Below are 24150 nucleotides of genomic sequence, written 5' to 3' on the forward strand. Positions count from 1 at the left end.
CTCTGGCTGAATATCTTCAAATAGCTGCTTCAACTGGGTTGTTTCAGCCTCTTCCTCGACTTCAGACATGACTGCTCTGCTTTAAAATATTATTACTCTTTTTTTTTTTAAAACTACCCTACTTAGAAAGAATTGTGGACTCAGAGTCAGGCAGATGAGAACTCAGCTCCCTCTTTCTCTCTCTCAAAGCTTCTCCAAACTCTCTGCGCTCCACCCAGCAAATCACCCCAAGCTAAAAAAACAAATCATCTCTGCAGGCTGGAAAAGCATATCAACTCCCCAGGATCCTCCCCAGTCAAACCACAGCCCATTAGCCTAGATAGAAAAACATATTCCCATGTCAATTTCACCTGCTTTCTCTGGAAACAAAATAAAATCCTTTTCACAGCCATGATCACACTATACCCCAGACTTTTAACCCTTAACTTGTCCCAATATATAGAAGCCAATATTCCTAAACTCCTCCAATCGTCACAGTAGTACCTTGTAAGGAGAGTCTTAGATATAGGTTATAACGGGAAGGTATACATATTTAGGATATATATATTTAGGGAGCAAGAGAGGAGTTTAGGAATTCCAGAGATTATGGCCTGGCTGGCACAGTGAAGAGACTCAAGATTTAACAGAGACTTGAGTAACATTGCAGTAAAAAAACTTCAATGGCTGACTTTGAAGTTGATCAAATCAGTTAAACTTTATAACAAAGTCATACTGGGGGATGTATATATTTAATTGGTCACTTTCAGTCATCACATGTTATTCATTTATATCTGTTACATTCATGAAATAAATAAGAGGAGTCTGGAATCTATAAACCTTTTATTTTCAGTTACGAAACTAAAAACCCATTCAGGCAGCTACACTGCAGTTTAAACAGAAACATTATTTATCATTTACATAAAATATTTCAACAGCAAGTTTAACCACTCGTGGTTATCTGCAGACTGAACATTAGATCAGATTAGCGATGCAAAATAGCCAAAAGAGAAAATATATCTTAAAGATATTAAATGGTAGAAATATTTATAGTTTTCCTTCCATTAAAAAAAACTATCGCTTTTTTAGATTTTGTTGCAGGAGTTTGGGGTATTGAATTACATACGTGTACCCCGGGCCAGAGACATTTACAAATTATACAGCCACATTAATAAAATACCATAATTATTTACACAATAAAATGCTGATTTCAGACTTGTACCAGTAACAGGAATCTGGGAATTTTATAAACCTCTTCAATAAATTATCTTTTTAATCAGCCTGATCAACATTACAACCTCAATGCTACATATCAAAAATAAGGAGATCGAAGCACATAATATCCTGACTGAAATCAGTACAAGTTAGCCAAGCCATTTCAGCATTCAGTTTCCAGAAACATTACAAAATAACTTTACATTTATCTGAAATTTCATTATCAGGTTATTTTGTTTTTAAACAAATAAGCTCCCAGTAACTTTGCTGCTTTCTAATATCAGCTAAAAAGTATAAAAAGAAAAAGACTTGCATTCATATAGCACTTTCCCCGACTTCAAAAGTCTCCAAGCCTTTGAGAGCCGGCGAAGCAGATTAGAAATGCACCACTGTAGGTGGTGATTTAGTTTTAAATGTAGTGGGGTAGGATAAATAGTTCAAAATGTTAAAGATGGTTAAAGTTCACAACTGTGCCTCACTAGCAGCAGTGAATGGAACAGCTCCAACATGGTGATTAGTGTCTATGGAGGGACAGTGACAGCAATCAATCCGCCCGAGACCCCCTCCCCTCTTTCTTCTGCCAAACCTCACCAACCCTCCCTTCCCGGCTGTACAACAATACCCACAGAGGAAATCAAAACTAAACAAAGTTAAATTAAAATGATCAAAGCAGATGAATGTGATCCTATTAATGAGGAATGGAATGGAGGTGTACGGTAAACTCGAGTTCTACTCGCTTCCTTACCAGCATCAATGCCATTTAAATTCAGTGACACAGAGGACCTGCAGCAAATACTGCAAGCAATATATAATAAATAAAACACAGGGACATACAATACTGTATACGCCACAGAAATAAAAAAAACAAAGTTGAAAGCAACTAGTTAGTAGATACAGAAGTTCACTCGTTTAAAAAATGTTGTTTCCATTAAACTGGAGAAATATTTGTGAAATATTGTGGCCCTGTCAGTTCTGAAATCTTCAGTGAAAACCTCTTGCAGCATTTCCTCAAATTTCAGGAGCCGCATTGTCCACTTTCCTAAATTAGGCGGGGATTCATACAATATTTTACAAATGTCCCTAACATCTTAACAACCTTGAATTACGCCAAGAGGCTAGGACGTCTGTTGTACATCATTGTCTAATTAAAATATAATCTGATTTTACCCTCTCGCCCAAAGATATATATCTCTCTCTGTGCACCGCATCAGCACTCGGAACCTTGCATTCGAGCTTTGCCGGAACGTTGGAAGCTGTGGATGGGAGTGGTCATTGTGGAGTCCAAATCTTCTCTCCCCATATCCATGCAAAAAAAATTACTAGCCAAGGATCATTGGGAAAGCAAAGATACATCAGATCTGGGATGAGAATCTAGGAGGATCACAGTTTATTATGTCACTTTATTTCTGCACATCCCATGCATACCCGTTCTCCCTGTTGCTGTGTAATAAGACAATTCCCTCCTGTAGTGACAACATGGCTTCTCTGTGGGTAGCTGAAACACTGCATCAGAACTGGTACCAATTGGGAATGTGCTGATGCCTGCAAGGAGTTTCCCCCAGAATGTGACAAGTTTTTCTAATGCAGCCAAGTGTGAAAGCCGCTGCTGTACAGAAACCGAGTGGATGCTCCGAGTGTCGATTCCTTCCCATCCCCAGCTCAGCATCAATAAAACCAATTCAAACTACACACTCACCCCCAACACCTGTGATATCTGTAGACTGACCATTGAGGGGGGACCGTGTCTGAAAGCCTCCTGCTTGAATTCCAAACCATGAGGTGCATTTACTCACTGACCTGATCGGACAAACCAGAATGGAGCCGACAGTTCTGAATTAAATATTGGACTGAATGCTGGCCTTTTTACTAAAATGAACCTTGTTGCACCTTCAACATCTTAAAATGTTTAGCTTGTGTTTGGTAGCTATGCATCCTTAACTATGATATTTATTTGTGGCATCATTCTGATAAGATGTGCATTTGATAAGGATAATCCCAAAACTCTGTTTTTATTCAAATAGATTTTAGAAGCAAAGACCATTTCTTTCTGCTATTCAGTTTTCGTTATAAACCATTAACTCACAAAGCATCTTTTTAACCTTTGCAAAACATTTGTTTACATTTTCCAAATCTTTTTTTTTTTAAATAAACAAAGTACCCAATTCATTTTTTTTCCAATTAAGGAGCAATTTAGTGTGGCCAATCCACCTCACCTGCACATCATTGGGCTGTGGGGGGGGGGGGGGGGGGGGTGAGACCCACGCAGACACACGGAGAACGTGCAAACTCCACACGGACAGTGACCTGAGTCCTGGATCGAACCCGGGTCCTCAGCGCCGTGAGGCAGCAGTGCTAACCACTGCCCCACCGTGCCGCCCCTCATTTTCCAAATCCTTACAGAAATATCTGATACAACACTCCCAACACATCCACGACAATCATTAAAAATAAATGTCTTGTTTCACGATAATCCCACTTTCAACTTTCGCAAGAACCAGAGATTTGATCAAAAGCTCATCCGTGGTTGAATCAAGATAACATCCAAACTGCCTTGTTGATGTCTAGGTGTTCTGGTCAGTCACTTTCTAAATAATGCAGAAATCTGAATCTCCAACCGAAGATTCTGGGGAACCTACACACTGTAGTTCTTGTATTTCCTGATGTGCAGCACATGCATGTTCTGTGTAATAAGCAGTGGGAGTCAGTCAGGCAGCAGGTTGGCTAAACCAAACCTTTAGGATCGTCAAGTGACCTTAAACTGTACAATCACTAGAGCAGACAGCAATGCGATGAGAACTGGGCCCTCGTCCTTCCATCAAGGTAGTTAGTCACTCTGCAGTCCTTCCCTTCCATCAAGGTAGTTAGTCACGCTGCAGTCCTTCCCTTCCATCAAGGTAGTTAGTCACTCTGCAGAACCTTCCCTTCCATCAAGGTAGTTAGTCACGCTGCAGTCCTTCCCTTCCATCAAGGTAGTTAGTCACGCTGCAGTCCTTCCCTTCCATCAAGGTAGTTAGTCACGCTGCAGTCCTTCCCTTCCATCAAGGTGGTTAATCACTCTGCAGTCCTTCCCTTCCATCAAGGTAGTTAGTCACTCTGCAGTCCTTCCCTTCCATCAAGGTAGTTAGTCACTCTGCAGAACCTTCCCTTCCATCAAGGTAGTTAGTCACTCTGCAGAACCTTCCCTTCCATCAAGGTAGTTAGTCACTCTGCAGAACCTTCCCTTCCATCAAGGTAGTTAGTCACGCTGCAGTCCTTCCCTTCCATCAAGGTAGTTAGTCACTCTGCAGAACCTTCCCTTCCATCAAGGTAGTTAGTCACGCTGCAGTCCTTCCCTTCCATCAAGGTAGTTAGTCACTCTGCAGAACCTTCCCTTCCATCAAGGTAGTTAGTCACGCTGCAGTCCTCCCCTTCCATCAAGGTAGTTAGTCACGCTGCAGTCCTTCCCTTCCATCAAGGTAGTTAGTCACTCTGCAGAACCTTCCCTTCCATCAAGGTAGTTAGTCACTCTGCAGTCCTTCCCTTCCATCAAGGTAGTTAGTCACTCTGCAGTCCTTCCCTTCCATCAAGGTAGTTAGTCACTCTGCAGAACCTTCCCTTCCATCAAGGTAGTTAGTCACTCTGCAGTCCTTCCCTTCCATCAAGGTAGTTAGTCACTCTGCAGAACCTTCCCTTCCATCAAGGTAGTTAGTCACTCTGCAGAACCTTCCCTTCCATCAAGGTAGTTAGTCACTCTGCAGAACCTTCCCTTCCATCAAGGTAGTTAGTCACTCTGCAGTCCTTCCCTTCCATCAAGGTAGTTAGTCACTCTGCAGAACCTTCCCTTCCATCAAGGTAGTTAGTCACTCTGCAGAACCTTCCCTTCCATCAAGGTAGTTAGTCACTCTGCAGAACCTTCCCTTCCATCAAGGTAGTTAGTCACTCTGCAGTCCTTCCCTTCCATCAAGGTAGTTAGTCACGCTGCAGTACCTCCCCGGTAGCCCAGCTGCTTTGCTTTGGGAAGTAAACATCTCTATTTGGCACTCACAATTACCAGTTATGAACCACAGATTAACACAGCGTTAAATTGATTTGTGGTTTCTGACATTAAGCTTGGAATTCAGTTTCACTGAGAGGGAATGTCCCTCCGTCCGACACCAACTTCCGAAGGTCAAAATCAAACACCTCTGTCAATTTGTCAATAAAGCTACAGTTTTCTCTCTCCTGTGACAGTGAAAATGTCTGTCCATTAATGTACAATATACATTTTAAACTTGAAAGTACCTGAGATTGCAATAAAAGTAATGATCAGTCTTTTAGCAGAGAAAGCCGTGTGTGTATTTGGTAAGGCATCCAGTGCAAAATGTTTGTCGTGAGAAGCTGCATCACATGATCATGCCACCGACACTCGGCAAACTCACATGCACAGAGCAATTTTCTAGGCAAAGTCATCAGAGTGGCGAGTCAGCAGCTCAAAGGAGAATGGGGAAAACTTGTATCCGGTGCCGGTGTAGAATTTGTTTTGAAATTCCACCCTGTCGATGGAGGAAAAAAAAGAGGTTAATATTCCACCCCTCTTCCCATTCGTGACGAATGTGTGTGCGACAGCATCCATTCACCGACTCCCCCCCCCCCCCCCCCCACCACTGCCAAGCCACCCCCCCCACTGCCGAGCCACAAGAGGAGATATTAGGGCAGATGATCACCGGTTTGGTCAAAGGTCGTTTCTTTTTTTTAAATAAATTTAGAGTACCCAATTCATTTTTTCCTATTAAGGGGCAATTTAGCGTGGCCAATCCACCTACCCTGCAGATCTTTGGGTTGTGGGGGCGAAACCCACCCAAACACTGGGAGAATGTGCAAACTCCACACAGTGACCCGGGGCCGGGATAAAACCTGGGACCTCGGCACCCCCGGGATCAAAGGTCGTTTCTGAACAATTTCTTGGAGAAGGATAGAGAGGTCGAGACTCCTGTCCCAAGCTGACATGGTTAATTACTAATTGTCCTCCGAAGTGGCCGACCAATTAAATGGGCCACTTAATGCCAATCTTGCCAGAGATTTCCACATCCAGCGAATAAGTAAAAAGTCTACTTGAGCATAGATTTGGGTGTCAAATGGGAAGGGGAGTAAAATGAAAGAGGACCACGAGGTGGAATAGGGCAGCCTAAAGGATTGATCCTCGAGTCTGAGATTGTGTCCTCTGCTTCTACTTTTTTCTACAAGTGGAAACATTCTCTCCACGTCCACTCTATCCAGGCCTCACATTGTCCTGCAAGTTTCAATAAGATCCCCCCTCAGCCTTCTAAACTCCAACGAGTAAAGACCCAGAGTCCTCAACTGTTCTTCATACGACAAGCTCTTCATTCCAGGGATCATTCTTGTGAACCTCCTTTGGACCCTTTCCAAGGCCAACACATCCTTCCTTAGATACGGGGTCCAAAACTGCACACAATTCTCCAAATGGGGTCTGACCAGAGCCTTATACAGCCTCAGAAGTACATCCCTGCTCTTGTATTCTGGCCCTCTCTACATGAATGCTGACATTACATTTGCCTTCCTTTTTGTTTTATAAATTTAGAGTACCCAATTATTTTTTCCAATTAAGGGGCAATTTAGCGTGGCCAATCCACTTAGCCTGCACATCTTTGGGTTGTGGGGGTGAAACCCTCGCAGACATGGGGAGAGTGTGCAAACTCCACACGGACAGTGACCCAGGGCCAGGATTCGAAACCGCCGTAGGCAGCAATGCTAACCATTGTGCCGCGTACCACCGCATTTGCCTTCCTAACTTCCGACTGAACCTGCACATTAACCTTAAGCGAATCTTGAACTACGACTCCCAAATCCCTTTGTGCTCTGATTTCCTAAGCATTTCCCCATGTACAAAATAGTCTATGCCTCCATTCCTCCTTCCAAAGTGCATAATCTCACTTTTCCACATTGTATTCCATCTGCCACTTCTTTGCCCACTCTGCTAGCTTGTCCAAGTCCTTCTGCAGCCTCCTGCTTCCTCATTATTGCCTATCCCTCTGCATACCATCTGCAAACTTAGCAACTGTGCCTTCGGTACCTTCTTCCAGATCATTAATATATATTGTAAGAAGTTGTGGTCCCATCACAGACCCCTGAGGCACACCACTAGTCACTGGCTGCCATCCTGAAAAAGACCCCTTTATCCCCACTCTCTGCCTTCTGCCAGTCAGCCAATCCTCTATCCATGCCAGGATCTTACCCTTAACACCATGAGCTCTTAACTTATTAAACAGCCTCATATGTGGCACTTTTTCAAAGGTCTTCTGGAAATCTAAATAAATCACATCCACTGGTTCTCCTTTGTCTAACTTTCTTGTTACCGCCTCAAAAATTTTTTTTAAAAATAAATAAATTTAGAATACCGAATTATTTTTTTCCAATTATGGGGTAATTTATGCGGCCAATCCACCTAACCTGCACATCTTTGGGTTGTGGGGGCGAAACCCACGCAGACATGGGATGAATGTGCAAACTTCACACGGACAGTGGCCCAGGGCCAGGATCGAACCTGGGACCTCAGCGTTGTAGGCAGCAGTGCTAACCACTGTGCCGCCTCAGAAAATTCTAACAGATTTGTCAGACATGACCTCCCCTTGACAAAACCGTGCTGACTCAGTCCTATTTTACCATGCACTTCCAAGCACTCCGCAACCTTATCTTTAATAACAGACTCTAAAATCTTACCAATGACCAAAGTCAGGCTAACCGGCCTATAATTACCCGTCTTCTGCCTCCCTCCCTTCTGAAACAGGGTGTTACATTAGCCACTTTCCAGTCCTCTGGGACCCTTCCTGCCTCCAGTGATTCCTGAAAGATTATCACCAATGCCCTGGGATGTAGTCCATCCGGTCCAGGATATTTATCCACCTCGGACCTTTCAGTTTCCCCAGAACCTTCTCCTTAGTGATGGCCACTGCACTCACCTCTACCCCCGGTTCTCCTGGAACTCTGGCATCCCACTGGTGTCTTCCACCGTGAAGACTGATGCAAAGTAACTATTCAGTTCCTCTGCCATTTCTTTGTTTCCTATTATTACTTCTCCAGCCTCATTTTCCAGTGGTCCAATGTCTATTTTTGCCTCTCTCTTACCATTTATATATTGAAAAAACTCTTCCTATCTTCCTTTATATTACTAGCCAGTTTGCACTCATACTTCATCTTATCCCCCCTTATTGCTTTTTTAGTTGTCCTCTGCTCACTTTTAAAGGCTTCCCAATCCTCTGTCTTCCCACTAATCCTCGCCATTTTGTATGCTTTTTCTTTAGCCTTTATGCTGCCCTTGGCATCCCTCGTCAGCCATGGATGCCTTGTCCTCCCCTTAGCATGTTTCCTCCTCCTTGGATGAATTTCTGTTGTGCCTCCCAATAACCCCCAAAACTCCTGCCATTGCTGTTCCACTGTCTTCCCTGCTAGGCTCCTTTTCCAATCAACTCTGGCCAGCCCCTCCCTCATGTCTTTGTAGTTACCTTTATTTAATTGTAATACCGTTACATCTGATTGCAGCTTCTCCCTCTCAAACTGCTGGGTAAATTCTATCATATTGTGGTCACTGCTCCCAAAGGATTCTTTCACTTGGAGATCCCTAATCAAGTCTGCCTCATTACACATCACCAAATCCAGAATTGCCTGTTCCCTGTCGGCTCTACCAGAAGCTGCTCCAAAAAACCATCTCTTAGACATTCCACAAATTCCTTTTCTTGGGATCCACTACCAACCTGATTTTCCCAGTCCACCTGCATATTGAAGTCCCCCATGATTATTTTCATTAGTGAGAGGCAGGAAGTGTGGGTGTTTGTATTTGTGTGTGTGTGTGTTTGGGGGGGGGGGGGGGGGGGGGGGGGGGGTAGAGCAGGGAACAGAGGGGAAATGTTCACCTCCCCATGTTAAGCAGGAGTGTCGCTGGGTGAGACAAAGAGATGGGCCTGAGCCCCGTTCATGTGCAGGAAGGGATAGAGGAACTTGGTACAAAACAGCCAAGAGAAATGAAAGGTGGTACAGCAATAGAGGGTGGCGGAGTGGCTGGAGAAGGAACAGGTGAGTTAAGGATGGAGAGTCAGAAGACTTTACTTCAAGGTCTTCAATTACATTGATGCCTTTAAAGTAAAGTGGCTATTTAAACATTGCAGCTGTGCTGAGGACCTTTTGCACAGAGAATGTCACGCTCAGACCTGTATTTATATTGGAATGTTGCAGTCACTCACCACATTTTTTATAGATGTGATAATCTTAAATATATTTTCATTTGCTTCAATACTAAACCATCTAAGGTTAAAAGTCATATTGCAACACAAATTTACCAATGCAATCGGAGAGCATGTAGGAATGCTGAAAGCCCCTCCATGACCAATAGAATTGTCACAGTAAGAACTGCAAAGAAGCCAAAGGCAGGGAATAACAATAGGGAACCATAATCGTTATCCATTCGAAGGCCCATGTGCAACACCATCCCCCAGAGAACCTCAGAAAGCTCTGTTAAAAACAAGGGGAACAAGCACGCAAGTTAAGAATGTATAGTCATTAACATGTCATTCACATAACTATTAACAAGCTATATGTATTTTACTAAACCATCAATAAATCCAGCATAGGGCTTGGAACAGGGTTCACCGCTTGGGTAAAGCTCCTATACAACGCCCCCATGGCGAGTGTACGGACCAACAATACCAACTCCCAATACTTCCAGCTGCACAGGGGCACCAGGACAAGGATGCCCACTGTCCCGGCTGCTGTTCGCACTAGCAATCGAACCGCTAGCAATCGCGCTCAGGGCAGCAAAAAGTTGGAGGGGGATCCAAAGGGGAGGCAGAGAGCACAGAGTCTCACTCTATGCAGATGACCTGCTCCTCTACATTTCGGACCCACAGAGCAGCATGGACAGGATCATTGCACTCCTGAAAGAGTTTGGAGCCTTCTCGGGCTACAAACTCAACATGAGAAAAGCGAGATCTTCCGGGGGGGGGGGGGGGGGGGAGAGAAGAGAGAGAGAGAGAGAGAGAGAGGAGAGGAGAGAGACCTCTAAAGGGATCCACAAATGGAACCTCACCAGCCTGACAGAGGAAGTAAAAAAGGACCTGCAAAGATGGAACACACTCCCGCTCTCCCTCGCGGGGCGAGTCCAGACGAACAAAATGAACATATTGCCCAGGTTCCTCTTCCTGTTTAGATCCATCCCGATCTACATCCCCAAGGCCTTTTTCAAAGCGCTGGACAAACTAATCATGACGTTCGTATGGGGGGGGTAAAAATGCTAGGATCCCAAAGAAGGTCTTACAAAAAACAAAATCCAGGGAGGGGGCTAGCCCTCCCGAATCTACAATTCTACCACTGGGCGGCAACAGCCGAGCGAGTAAGGGGATGGATCCAGGAGCCAGAAGCCGAGTGGGTGCGTGCGGAGGAGGCCTCCTGCATGGGGACCTCCCTCCGGGCCCTCGCCACGGCAGCACTCCCATCCCCACCCAAAAAACACTCCAGCAGCCCAGTGGTGACAGCCACCCTCCAATCCTGGAACCAACTGCGGCAGCAATTTGGCCTGACCAAAATGTCGGACAAAGCTCCCATCTGCAACAACCATAGGTTCACACCAGCACTGACTGACGCCACCTTCAAAAGGTGGAGGCAGGACGGGTGGGACACTGACAGTCAGGGACCTATACACGGACGGCAGGATCACAACACTGGATGAAGTGACAGAGAAATTTTGGCTAGCTGGGGGGAACGAGCCAAGGTATCTGCAGCTCAAAAACTTCTTACAAAAAGAGACAAGGACGTACCCACAACCGCCACGACAGACACTACTGGAAGACCTACTGGACGCAAGTATCCTAGATAAAGGGAACTGTAGCGACATGTATGACCGACTGGTAGAAAGGGCCGACACCGTACTGGACGCAACAAGAATGAAATGGGAGGACGACCTGGGGATGGAGATAGGGTGGGGACTCTGGAGCGAAGCACTGCATAGGGTCAACTCCACTGCCATGTGCGCAAGGCTCAGCCTGACGCAACTAAAAGTGGTACATAGAGCCCACTTAACGAGAACCTGTATGAGTAGGTTCTTCCCGGAGGTGGAGGACAGATGTGAACAGTGCCAAAGAGGCCCGGCCAACCACGCCCACATGTTCTGGTCTTGCCCTAGACTTGTGGAGTACTGGACAGCCTTCTTCGAGGCAATGTCCAAAGTGGTGGGGGCGAGGGTGGAGCCATGCCCGATAGTGGCGGTCTTCGGGGTTTCAGACCAGCCAGATCTATTCCTGGGGAGGAGGGCGGACGCCCTTGCCTTTGCCTCCCTGATCGCCCGCCGTAGAATCCTGTTTGGCTGGCGGTCAGCAGCACTGCCCAGAGCTGCAGACTGGCTGTCCCCCCCCCCCCCCCCGCAGGCAGACGCCCACTTACGTGGTGCGGGTAACTCTGCCAGATATACAGAGCTGCCGCTGTCGAGCTGGTGCACAATACCCCACCAGTTACTCTATTTCATATTTTATTATATATATTTTTTTTATGTTGGGGAGTGCCCATACAGTTCTGACACTAACTGGAATAATTATGCTGTGTACAACATTTATTGATGGCCACAATAACACTGATGAAATCAGGTGGATTTAAAAACCATTGGTACTATTAATGAATCAGTAAATATATCTACTTACGAGCATGAGCCAGACTTAGAGCCCAAAGCCTCAGGTATGAGGCAGTATTAGACACACAACCCAGGCAATATTCAATGGTGTGGATAGCTTGATGCATGAAAATGTCACCAAAATCCAACTAGGAAAAAAAGAATAAAGGGGGTCACTTCTACATCAAACTCATATTTTGATGAATACTTTGTGTCTCTGCCCCCCCGCTCCCGTCGCACAGATTCAGCTGCAAACCAAGTTACTGAGGCGTCTGGGTCAGACACACGTGACAGAAAAATGTTCCAACGTGCAGGAGGAAATAAATATACAGCATACCACTGAGATTCAAAGCTTTTAGAAAGAAAGAAAAAAATTCCAGTAATTTTAATTAATTGACTTTGAATTCATGCAGAGTCAACATGGTTTGAAATGAAAAAAATGAAAATGAATGTGAATGGGAAATCATGTTTAATCAAGTTATTGAAGTTTCTTGAAGTAGCATGTACTGCGTGAAAAAATGAAATGAAATGAAAATGAAAATCGCTTATTGTCACGAGTAGGCTTCAATGAAGTTACTGTGAAAAGCCCCTAGTCGCCACATTCCGGCGCCTGTCCGGGGAGGCTGGTACGGGAATTGAACCGTGCTGCTGGCCTGCTTTAAAAGCCAGCGATTTAGCCCAGTGAGCTAAACCAGCGTGTAAAGGGGAACTGGTGGATGTACTGTACTTAGAGTTCCAGAAGGCATTTGATAAGGTGGTATGTGAAAGACTTTTGCACAAAAATCGCACGGTATAGGGGGTAACATATTGGCATGGATTGAAGATCACATGGTATAGGGGGTAACATATTGGCATGGATTGAAGATCACATGGTATAGGGGGTAACATATTGGCATGGATTGAAGATCACATGGTATAGGGGGTAACACAGGGGTGGGCAAACTTTTCCGTGCAAGGGCCACATTCAGAAATTCACAATTCACAAAGGGCCGCATAGTATATTAAGTAAAATAATTACTTCACCCGGTTATGATTCTGGGCGCCTCATATAGAACATAGAACAGTACAGCACAGAACAGGCCCTTCGGCCCTCGACGTTGTGCCGAGCAATGATCACCCTACTCAAGTCAACGTATCCACCCTATACCAGTAAGTAACCCAACAGCCCCCCCCCCCCTATTAACCTTTAAAAAAAAAATTTCAAAAAAAAGTTTAAAAAAAAATTAAAAAATTTATTTTTTATTTTTTTAATGACTTGGTGGGCCGCAGAAATACCTTTGGCGGGCCGCATGCGGCCCGCGGGCCGTAGTTTGCCCACCCCTGGGGTAACATATTGGCATGGATTGAAGATTGGCTAGCTACCTGGAAACAGAGCAGGCAAGAATTGCCAATTTTCTGGTTGGGAAAACGTAATGAGTGGTGTGCCACAGGAGTCGGTGCTTGGCTCTGGTCTTATTACAATTTATATAAATGACTTGGATGAAAGGCACGGTTGCTAAGTTTGCTGATTACACAAAGATAAGCAGGAAAGTAAATTGGAAAGATGACATAAGGAATCACAAAAAGATACAGATAGTGTTACAACACCTTGGGCAAGTGTGCTGTCAATTTCAGCCCCGCACGTCCTGGAGTCACAACATAAGTGAATGAAGCAATAATTCTTATGAAAATACACAAGATCGTTGGCCCTTGGCTGTCCAATAATTATAGTCAATGGGTTTGTAAGATTAAACAAGATTATTGTTTATTTGTATGTAGTAAAACAACCAGTTTACGGCAAGCGAAAACCAACTTAACTACCCCCACCCTCTACCCACACACACATGACAAGCAAACACAGAGGGAAAGGGAAAAGGTCAGCAATAATAAGGGTCAAGGTCAAGCGGTAAGAATCCTTCATTCAGATGATGTGTTCTTCAGTGCACCCTATTCACAGCATGAGCGTGGTTTAAAGTCTCTGGCCCACATTGTAATATTCTTCTTTGATCAGCAATATAAATATATCTTACACTCAGCCTTTCCAGGAAAGGCCTCTGGCTTCACCTCAGCCTCTTTAATCAGATTCTGGATTCTGCTTGCCCAGCCTTTTCTGGAGACAGAGAGAGCTCGAACACTGGATTTCCAGAGAGGACTCTGAGTTAGTATTCCTCCATCCAGCTTGCAGAATTGGAAGTGAAATGAGAAAACCAGCCCTGTGACTCAAAAGCACCTCAGAGGAAAAATATCCAATCACCGCCTGCTGCCTTTTCAGCTCATTCATTGGCTACCAGATAAGTCAATCAAATTGCATCAGCACTGATGTCAGCCAATCTACCATTTTGATAGTGGGGATCCAGCAATGGTAATGCCGTTGAATGTCAAGGGGCAATGGTTAGATTCTCTCTCGTAGGAGGTGGTCATTGCCTGGCACTTGTGTGGTGCGAATGTAACTCGCCACTTGTCAGCCCAAGCCTGGATATTGTCCAGGTCTTGCTGCATTTGGACATGGACTGCTTCAGTATCTGAGGAGTCACGAATGGTGCTGAACATTGTGCAGTCATCCGCAAACATCCCCACTTCTGACCTTATGATGGAAACAAGGTCATTGATGAAGCAGCTGAAGATGGTTGGGCCTAGGACACTACCCTGAGGAACTCCTGCAGTGATGTCCTGGAGCTGAGATGACTGACCTCCAACCACTACAACCATCTTCCTTTGTGCCGAGTATGACTCCAACCAGTGGAGAGTTTTCCCCGATTCCCATTGGCTTCAGTTTAGCTGGGGCTCTGTGATGTCACACTCGGTCAAATGCTGCCTTGATGTCAAGGGCAGTCACTCTCACCTCACCTCTGGCATTCAGCTCTTCGTCCATGTTTGAACCAAGGCTGTATGAGGTCAGGAGCTGAGCGACCCTGGCAGAACCCAAACTGAGCGTCTGTGAGCAGGTTATAGAACATAGAACGATACAGCGCAGTACAGGCCCTTCGGCCCTCGATGTTGCACCGACATGGAAAAAAACTAAAGGCCATCTAACCTACACTATGCCCTTATCATCCATATGCTTATCCAATAAATTTTTTAATGCCCTCAATGTTGGCGAGCTCACTACTGTTGCAGGTAGGGCATTCCACGGCCTCACCACTCTTTGCGTAAAAAACCCACCTCTGACCTCTGTCCTATATCTATTACCCCTCAATTTAAGGCTATGTCCCCTCGTGCTAGCCACCTCCATCCGCGGGAGAAGGCTCTCGCTGTCCACCCTATCTAACCCTCTGATCATTTTGTATGCCTCTATTAAGTCACCTCTTAACCTTCTTCTCTCTAACGAAAACAACCTCAAGTCCATCAGCCTTTCCTCATAAGATTTTCCCTCCATACCAGGCAACATCCTGGTGAATCTCCTCTGCACCCGTTCCAAGGCTTCCACGTCCTTCCTATAATGAGGCGACCAGAACTGTACGCAATACTCCAAATGCGGCCGTACTAGAGTTTTGTACAACTGCAACATGACCTCATGGCTCCGGAACTCAATCCCTCTACCAATAAAGGCCAACACACCATAGGCCTTCTTCACAACCCTATCAACCTGGGTGGCAACTTTCAGGGATCTATGTACATGGACACAGAGATCCCTCTGCTCATCCACACTACCAAGAATTTTACCATTAGCCAAATATTCCGCATTCCTGTTATTCTTTCCAAAGTGAATCACCTCACACTTCTCCACATTAAACTCCATTTGCCACCTCTCAGCCCAGCTCTGCAGCTTATCTATGTCCCTCTGTAACCTGCAACATCCTTCCGCACTGTCTACAACTCCACCCACTTTAGTGTCGTCTGCAAATTTACTCACCCATCCTTCTGCGCCCTCCTCTAGGTCATTTATAAAAATGACAAACAGCAACGGCCCCAGAACAGATCCTTGTGGTACGCCACTCATAACTGAACTCCATTCTGAACATTTCCCATCAACTACCACTCTCTGTCTTCTTTCAACTAGCCAATTTCTGATCCACATCTCTAAATCACCCTCAATCCCCAGCCTCCGTATTTTCTGCAATAGCCGACCGTGGGGAACCTTATCAAACGCTTTACTGAAATCCATATACACCACATCAACTGCTCTACCCTCGTCTACCTGTTCAGTCACCTTCTCAAAGAACTCAATAAGGTTTGTGAGGCATGACCTACCCTTCACAAAACCATGCTGACTATCCCTAATCATATTATTCCTATCTAGATGATTATAAATCGTATCTTTTATAATCCCCTCCAAGACCTTACCCACCACAGACGTTAGGCTCACCGGCCTATAGTTACCGGGGTTATCTCTACTCCCCTTCTTGAACAAAGGGACCACATTTGCTATCCTCCAGTCCTCTGGTACTATTCCTGTAGCCAATGATGACCTAAAAATCAAAGCCAAAGGCTCAGCAATCTCTTCCCTGGCTTCCCAGAGAATCCTAGGATAAATCCCATCCGGCCCCGGGGACTTATCTATTTTCACTTTGTCCAGAATTGCCAACACTTCTTCCCTACGCACCTCAATGCCATCTATTCTAATAGCCTGGGTCTCAGCATTCTCATCCACAATATTATCTTTTTCTTGAGTGAATACTGACGAAAAGTATTCATTTAGTATCTTGCTTATCTCCTCAGCCTCCACACACAACTTCCCACCACTGTCCTTGACTGGCCCTACTCTTACCCTAGTCATTCTTTTATTCCTGACATGCCTATAGAAAGCTTTTGGGTTTTCCTTGATCCTATCTGCCAAAGATTTCTCATGTCCCCTCCTTGCTCGTCTCAGCTCTCTCTTTAGATCCTTCCTCGCTTCCTTGTAACTATCAAGCGCCCCAACTGAAACTTCATGCCTCATCTTCACATAGGCCTCCTTCTTCCTCTTAACAAGAGATTCCACTTCTTTGGTAAACCACGGTTCCCTCGCTCGACCCCTTCCTCCCTGCCTGACTGGTACGTACTTATCAAGAACATGCAATAGCTGTTCCTTGAACAAGCTCCACATATCCAGTGTGCCCAACCCTTGCAGACTACTTCTCCAACCAACACATCCTAAGTCATGTCTAATGGCATCATAATTGCCCTTCCCCCAGCTATAACTCTTGCCCTGCGGGGTATACTTATCCCTTTCCATCACTAACGTAAAGGTCACCGAATTGTGGTCACTGTTTCCAAAGTCCTCACCTACCTCCAGATCTAACACCTGGCCTGGTTCATTACCCAAAACCAAATCCAATGTGGCCTCGCCTCTTGTTGGCCTGTCAACATATTGTGTCAGGAAACCCTCCTGCACACATTGTACAAAGAATGACCCATCTAATGTACTCGAACTAAATCTTTTCCAGTCAATATTTGGAAAGTTAAAGTCTCCCATAACAACTACCCTGTTACTTTCGCTCTTTTCCAGAATCATCTTCGCCATCCTTTCCTCTACATCCCTAGAACTATTAGGTGGCCTATAGAAAACTCCCAACAGGGTGACCTCTCCTTTCCTGTTTCTAACCTCAGCCCATACTACCTCAGAAGAAGAGTCCCCATCTAGCATCCTTTCCGCCACCGTAATACTGTCCTTGACTAGCAGTGCCACACCTCCCCCTCTTTTGCCCCCTTCTCTGAGCTTACTAAAACACCTAAACCCCGGAACCTGCAACAACCATTCCTGTCCCTGCTCTATCCATGTCTCTGAAATGGCCACAACATCGAAGTCCCAGGTACCAACCCATGCTGCCAGTTCCCCTACCTTATTTCGTATACTCCTGGCATTCAAACCACCTACCTGAACACTGGCACACTCTTGCGAAGTCAAATCTGTGCTCCTGACCTCTATACTCTCAATCTCCCGTACCCCAAAACTACAATCCAGGTTCCCATGCCCCTGCTGAATTAGTTTAAACCCCCCCAAAGAGCACTAACAAATCTCCCCCCCAGGATATTGGTGCCCCTCAGGTTCAGATGTAGACCATCCTGTCTATAGAGGTCCCACCTTCCCCAGAAAGAGCCCCAGTTATCCAGAAATCTGAATCCCTCCCGCCTGCACCATCCCTGTAGCCACGTGTTTAATTGCTCTCTCTCCCTATTCCTCATCTCACTATCACGTGGCACGGGCAACAACCCAGAGATAACAACTCTGTTTGTTCTCGCTCTGAGCTTCCATCCTAGCTCCCTAAAGGCCTGCCTGACATCCTTGTCCCCTTTCCTACCTATGTCGTTAGTGCCAATGTGGACTACGACTTGGGGCTGCTCCCCCTCAAGGACCCGGAAAACACGATCCGAGACATCACTTACCCTTGCACCTGGGAGGCAACATACCAAACGCGAGTCTCTCTCGCTCCCACAAAATCTCCTATCTGTGCCCCTGACTATTGAGTCCCCAATTACTAATGTTCTACTCCTTTCCCCCCTTCCCTTCTGAGCAACAGGGACAGACTCCGTGCCAGAGGCCCGTACCCCATGGCTTACCCCTGGTAAGTCGTCCCCCCCCACAAGTATCCAAAACGGTATACTTGTTACTCAGGGGAACGACCGCAGGGGGTCCCTGCACTGACTGCTTCTTCCCAGTCCCTCTTACAGTTACCCATCTATCTCCAGTCTTTGGTGTAACTACTTCCCTGAAGCTCCTATCTATGACCCCCTCTGCCTCCCGAATGATCCGAAGTTCATCCAGCTCAAGCTCCAGGTCCCTAAACACGGTTTTTGAGGAGCTGGAGTTGGGTGCACTTCCCACAGATGAAATCAGCAGGGACACTGACGGCGTCCCTCACCTCAAACATTCTGCAGGAGGAGCATTGTACTGCCTTCCCTGACATCACCTCTAGATTTTAAAAAAACAAGAAAAAGAAAAATAAAGGAAGAGCTTACCTTACATTCCCTCAAACCCTGCTCCCGCTGAAAGGTGAGCAAATTTAAAGGCACTCACTCACCTTCACGACAGGCCCCTGCTCCCGCTTCCCAACCACCGTGGGGTGGGGGGGTTGGTTAGAGGAGGAGGTAGGGTGGGAAACACTGACGAAGTGTTTCGGGTTTAACTGTCAGTTGCCAACAGCCCCTCCACAAACCACCTTCAACTTAGGCTGACCGCACTGCACGTATGCAAATTTCCCCAGAACAGCTGATCAGTAGCTCTGCTCTGCTGCCCTCTGCTGGATGCTTGCCTTCACTCAAACTCCTTGGGTCTCCTTCGCCAGTTCACCTTCAACTTAGGCTGACCGCACTACACGTATGCAAATTTCCCCAGAACAGCTGATCAGTAGCTCTGCTCTGCTGCCCTCTGCTGGATGCTTGCCTTCACTCAAACTCCTTGGGTCTCCTTCGCCAGTTCACCTTCAACTTAGGCTGACCGCACTGCACGGATGCAAATTTCCCCAGAACAGCTGATCAGTAGCTCTGCTCTGCTGCCCTCTGCTGGATGCTTGCCTTCACTCAAACTCCTTGGGTCTCCTTCGCCAGTTCACCTTCAACTTAGGCTGACCGCACTGCACGTATGCAAATTTCCCGAGAACAGCTGATCAGTAGCTCTGCTCTGCTGCCCTCTGCTGGATGCTTGCCTTCACTCAAACTCCTTGGGTCTCCTTCGCCAGTTCACCTTCAACTTAGGCTGACCGCACTGCACGTATGCAAATTTCCCCAGAACAGCTGATCAGTAGCTCTGCTCTGCAGCCCTCTGCTGGATGCTTGCCTTCACTCAAACTCCTTGGGTCTCCTTCGCCAGTTCACCTTCAACTTAGGCTGACCGCACTGCACGGATGCAAATTTCCCCAGAACAGCTGATCAGTAGCTCTGCTCTGCTGCCCTCTGCTGGATGCTTGCCTTCACTCAAACTCCTTGGGTCTCCTTCGCCAGTTCACCTTCAACTTAGGCTGACCGCACTGCACGTATGCAAATTTCCCCAGAACAGCTGATCAGTAGCTCTGCTCTGCTGCCCTATTGTTGAGTAAGCGCCGCTTGATAGCCCTGTTGATGACCCCTTCCATCACTTTGCTGATGATGCAGAGCAGACTGATAGGGCGGTAATTGGCTGGGTTGGATTTGTCCTGTTTCTTGTGTACAGGACACACTTGGGCAATTTTCCACATTGCCGGGTAGATGCCAGTGTTGTAGCTGTACTGGCCACAGCTTGGCTAGGGGTGCGGCAAGTTCTGGAGCACAAGTCTTCAGTACTATTGCTGGAATATTGTCAGGGCCCAGAGCCTTTGCAGTATCTAGTGCCTTCAGGCATTACTTGGTATCCAGCGGAGTGAATCGAATTAGCTGGAGACTGGCATTTGTAACACCGGGAGCCTCCAGAGGCACAGATGGATCGCGCACTCGGCACTTCTGGTTGAGGATTGTAACAAATGTTTCAGCCTGGTCTTTGGCACTGATGTGCTGGGCTCCTCCATCAGAGGATCTGGATATTTGTGGAGCCTTTTCCTCCAGTGAGTTGTTTAACTGTCCACCACCATTCACGGCTGGATAAGGCTGGACTGCAGATCTGTTGGTTGTGGAATCAATTAGGGCGGCACGGTTAGCACTGCTGCCTCACAGCATCAGGAACCCGGGTTCAATTCTGGTCTTGGGTGAATATCTGTGTGGGGAGTTTGTACGTTCTCCCCGTGTGTGCGTGGGTTTCCTCCGGGTCTCCGGTTTCCTCCCACAGTCCAAAGATGTGCAGGTTAGGTGGAGTTATGGGGTTACTGGGATGGGATAAGTCAATGGGCCTAGACAGGATGTTTTTTCAGAGGGTGGGTGCAGGCAAATGGCCTCCTTTTGCACTGTTGAAATTCCAAAGCTCTGTCTATTACTTGTTGCTCGTGTTGTTTGGTATGCAAGAAACATTTAACGAGGTAAGAGTATATACCCCCGAGAGGAAAAGGCTCCACCACAAAAAAACAGCCATGGACAACTCAAGGGTTCGGGATAACATAAAACAAAAATAAGACAGCATAAAACACAAAACAGCACAGATCCGGACAAATGGGAGAGATACAAAGACCAGCAAATAGTCACAAAGCAGCTGTTAAAAATGATTATGAAAGGAGAATGTTACAGTTATAATAAGGGAAAGTAGGTGGTCAAGACCAATGTAGGCCCACTAAAAGCTGAAAGTTAAGATATTGCTATTGTTATCCAGTTTGACCCAGAGAAGGATAGAGCAGAGCACTTTCTAAATGGAAAGAGGTTAAGTACAGTGGATGTACAGAGAGACTTGGGCATTCAGGTGCACAGATCCTTAAAATGCCTCGAACAAGTGCAGAAAATAATCAGGAAGGCTAATGGAATGCTAACCTTGATATCTGGAGGATTGGAGTATAAAGGCACAGATGTTGTGCTGCAGCTTTACAAAACCCTGGTTAGACCCCACTTGGGAGTCACTGTGATCAGTTCACCACACCTTAGGAAGGATATTTTGGGGCAGCACGGTGGTGCAGTGGTTAGCACTGCTACCTCACGCCGCCGAGGACCCGGGTTCGATTCCCGGCTCTGAGTCACTGTACGAGTGGAGTTTGCGCAATCTCCCCGTGTCTGCATGGGTCTCGCCCCAACAACCCAAAGATGTGCAGGGTAGGTGGATTGGCCATGCTAAATTCCCCCTTAATTGGGGAAAAAAACCGAATTGGATATTCTACATTTTAAATAATCAGGAAGGCTAATGGAATGCTAACCTTGATATCTGGAGGATTGGAGTATAAAGGCACAGATGTTGTGCTGCAGCTTTACAAAACCCTGGTTAGACCCCACTTGGGCCTTGGAGGGAGAGCAGTGTAGGTTTCCGAAAAGTATACCTGGATTACAGCGGTTAAATTATGAGGAGATATTACACAAATTATGCCCGTTTTCACTAGAATTTAGATGGTAATGGGGTGATCTGAGCGAGGTTCAAGATGTTAACGGGGAAAGACAGGGTGGATAAAGATAAACTATTTCCACGGGTTGGAAATTCTAAAACTAGGGGACATAGTCTAAAAATCAGGGCCAGACCGTTCAGGAGAGATGTTGGGAAGAACTTCTTCACTCGATGGGTGGTAAAGGTTTGGAACTCTCTCCCACACAGCAGCTGAAGCTCGATCAGTTGTTAATTTAAAATCTGAGACAGATAGATTTTTGTTAAGCAAAGATATTAAGGGAGATGAGCCAAAGGCAGGTATATGAATTATGTCACAGATCAGCCATAATCTCATTGAATGGTGGGACAGGCTTGAAGGGCTGAATGGCCTGCTCCTGCCAAGCCCTCCTGCACTCTTCATTAAACTAGGGCCAATCCTCTGGCCCAGTAGTAATGGTGGAGTTGGGGGGGATGTCGGGCCATGAGGTTACAGGCCACGGCTGAGCACAATTCTGCGGCTGAAATAAAAATAATTATAACACACAAGTACTGCCTCCTGAACAAGAGACTGTCCTTCTATATATAACTGACCATAAAGCAAAATCTTCTCTTACTTCCTGCTCAGCTCCATCTGCCTGGCTGGTGTGGTTTGAATGTATATCTCCCTGCTCCATTTCATGAGCTCTCAGCAGTGACACCTCCTCTTCACTCCCTCTTCGCACAAGCGTGTAACCTTTCTAAATATAAAACAGCAGAGGGATTCAGTCAGTGCAGTTATTCAAAGCAAACTCTACACATTTTAGATTTTATTCTAAGGAGGACATCAAGATCTCAGAGAGGTGATTTAATGGACTTGCAGCAAGAATAAGGGACTTTAGTTTTGCTAACATCTGTTGGGGAGGTTTTAAACTAACGTGGCAGGGGGATGGGAATCAGATTAGGAAGTTAGAGGTCAGTAAAGAAGCAGCAACTAAAGCCAGTAAGGTACTAGATAATAAACTCATTGTGACTAAGGGGAAGAGTAGACAGGGAAGAGATGATGAACGCAAACGGACAGGTGGTCTGAGGTGCATTTGTTTTAATGCGAGAAGTGTAGCAGGTAAGGCAGATGAATTTAGGGCTTGGATTAGTACCTGGGAATATTATGATGTGGAGATGCCGGCGTTGGACTGGGGTGAGCACAGTAAGAAGTCTTACAACACCAGGTTAAAGTCCAACAGGTTTGTTTCAAACACGAGCTTTCGGAGCACGGCTCCTTCTTCAGGTGAATGGAAAGGCTTGTTCCAGAAATGTTTATATAGACACAGTCAGAGATGCCCCGGAATGCGAGCACCTGCAGGCAATCAAATCATCAAAGATGCAGAGAGAGAGGTAACTCCAGGTTAAAGAGGTGTGAATTGTCCCAAGCCAGTTCAGTCGGTAGGCCTCTGCAAGTCCAGGCTTGTTGGTGGGGGCCGAATGTAATGCGACATGAATCCCAGATCCCGGTTGAGTCCGCATTCATGCGTGCGGAACTTAGCTATAAGTTTTTGCTCAGCAATTTTGCGTTGTCGCGTCTCCTGAAGGCCTCCTTGTAGAATGCTGACCCGGAGATCAGAGGCTGAATGTCCTTGACTGCTGAAGTGTTCCCCAACTGGAAGGGAACAGTCCTGCCTGTTGATAGTCGCACGATGCCCGTTTATTCGTTGTCGCAGTGTCTGCATGGTCTCGCCAATGTACCACGCTTCGGGACATCCTTTCCTGCAGCGTATGAGGTAGACTACATTGGTCGAGTCGCACGAGTATGCGCCGCGTACCTGGTGGGTGGTGTTTCCACGTGTAATGGTGGTGTCCATGTCGATGATCTGGCATGTCTTGCAGAGATTACCCTGGCAGGGTTTTGTGGTGTTGTGGTTGCTGTTCTGAAGGCTGGGTAATTTGCTGCAAACAATGGTTTGTTTGAGGTTGCGCGGTTGTTTGAAGGCCAGTAGTGGGGGTGTGGGGATGACCTTGGCAAGATGTCCATCCTCGCTGATGATGTGTTGGAGGCTGCGAAGAAGATGTCGTAGTTTCTCCGCCCCAGGAAAGTACTGGACGACGAAGGGTACTCTGTCAGTGGTGTCCCGTGTTTGTCTTCTGAGGAGGTCGGTGCGGTTTTTGCTGTGGCGCGGTGGAACTGTCGATCAATGAGTCGAGCGCCATATCCCGTTCGTACGAGGGCATCTTTCAGCATCTGTAGGTGTCTGTTGCGCTCCTCCTTGTCTGAGCAGATCCTGTGTATACGGAGGGCTTGTCCATAGGGGATGGCTTCTTTAATGTGTTTCGGGTGAAAGCTGGAGAAGTGGAGCATCGTGAGATTATCTGTGGGCTTGCGGTAAAGCGAGGTGCTGAGGTGACCGTCCTTGATGGAGACGAGTGTGTCCAAGAATGGAACTGAATTTGGAGAATAGTCCATGGTGAGTTTGATGGTGGGATGGAACTTATTGATGTCATCGTGTAGTCGTTTCAGTGATGTCTCGCCGTGGGTCCAAAGGAAAAAAATGTCATCGAT

General features: G+C 46.3%; 1 protein-coding gene across 1 annotated transcript in view; it reads right to left on the reverse strand.

The window, feature by feature from the left end:
- Positions 1–802: 802 nt before the first annotated feature.
- Positions 803–24150, reverse strand: part of atp6v0a2b (ATPase H+ transporting V0 subunit a2b) — an 89329-nt gene continuing 65981 nt past the window's right edge. The window contains exons 10-13 of the mRNA XM_038817773.1: positions 22235–22357; positions 11850–11967; positions 9501–9672; positions 803–5702 (exon numbers count right to left, since the gene is read on the reverse strand). Coding sequence (XP_038673701.1) covers positions 5606–5702; positions 9501–9672; positions 11850–11967; positions 22235–22357 — 510 coding nt within the window. The 3' untranslated portion in view covers positions 803–5605. The remainder of the gene's footprint in view (positions 5703–9500; positions 9673–11849; positions 11968–22234; positions 22358–24150) is intronic.

Source organism: Scyliorhinus canicula, chromosome 1 (genome assembly GCF_902713615.1).
Source record: "Scyliorhinus canicula chromosome 1, sScyCan1.1, whole genome shotgun sequence".
Taxonomy (NCBI): Eukaryota; Metazoa; Chordata; class Chondrichthyes; order Carcharhiniformes; family Scyliorhinidae; genus Scyliorhinus; species Scyliorhinus canicula.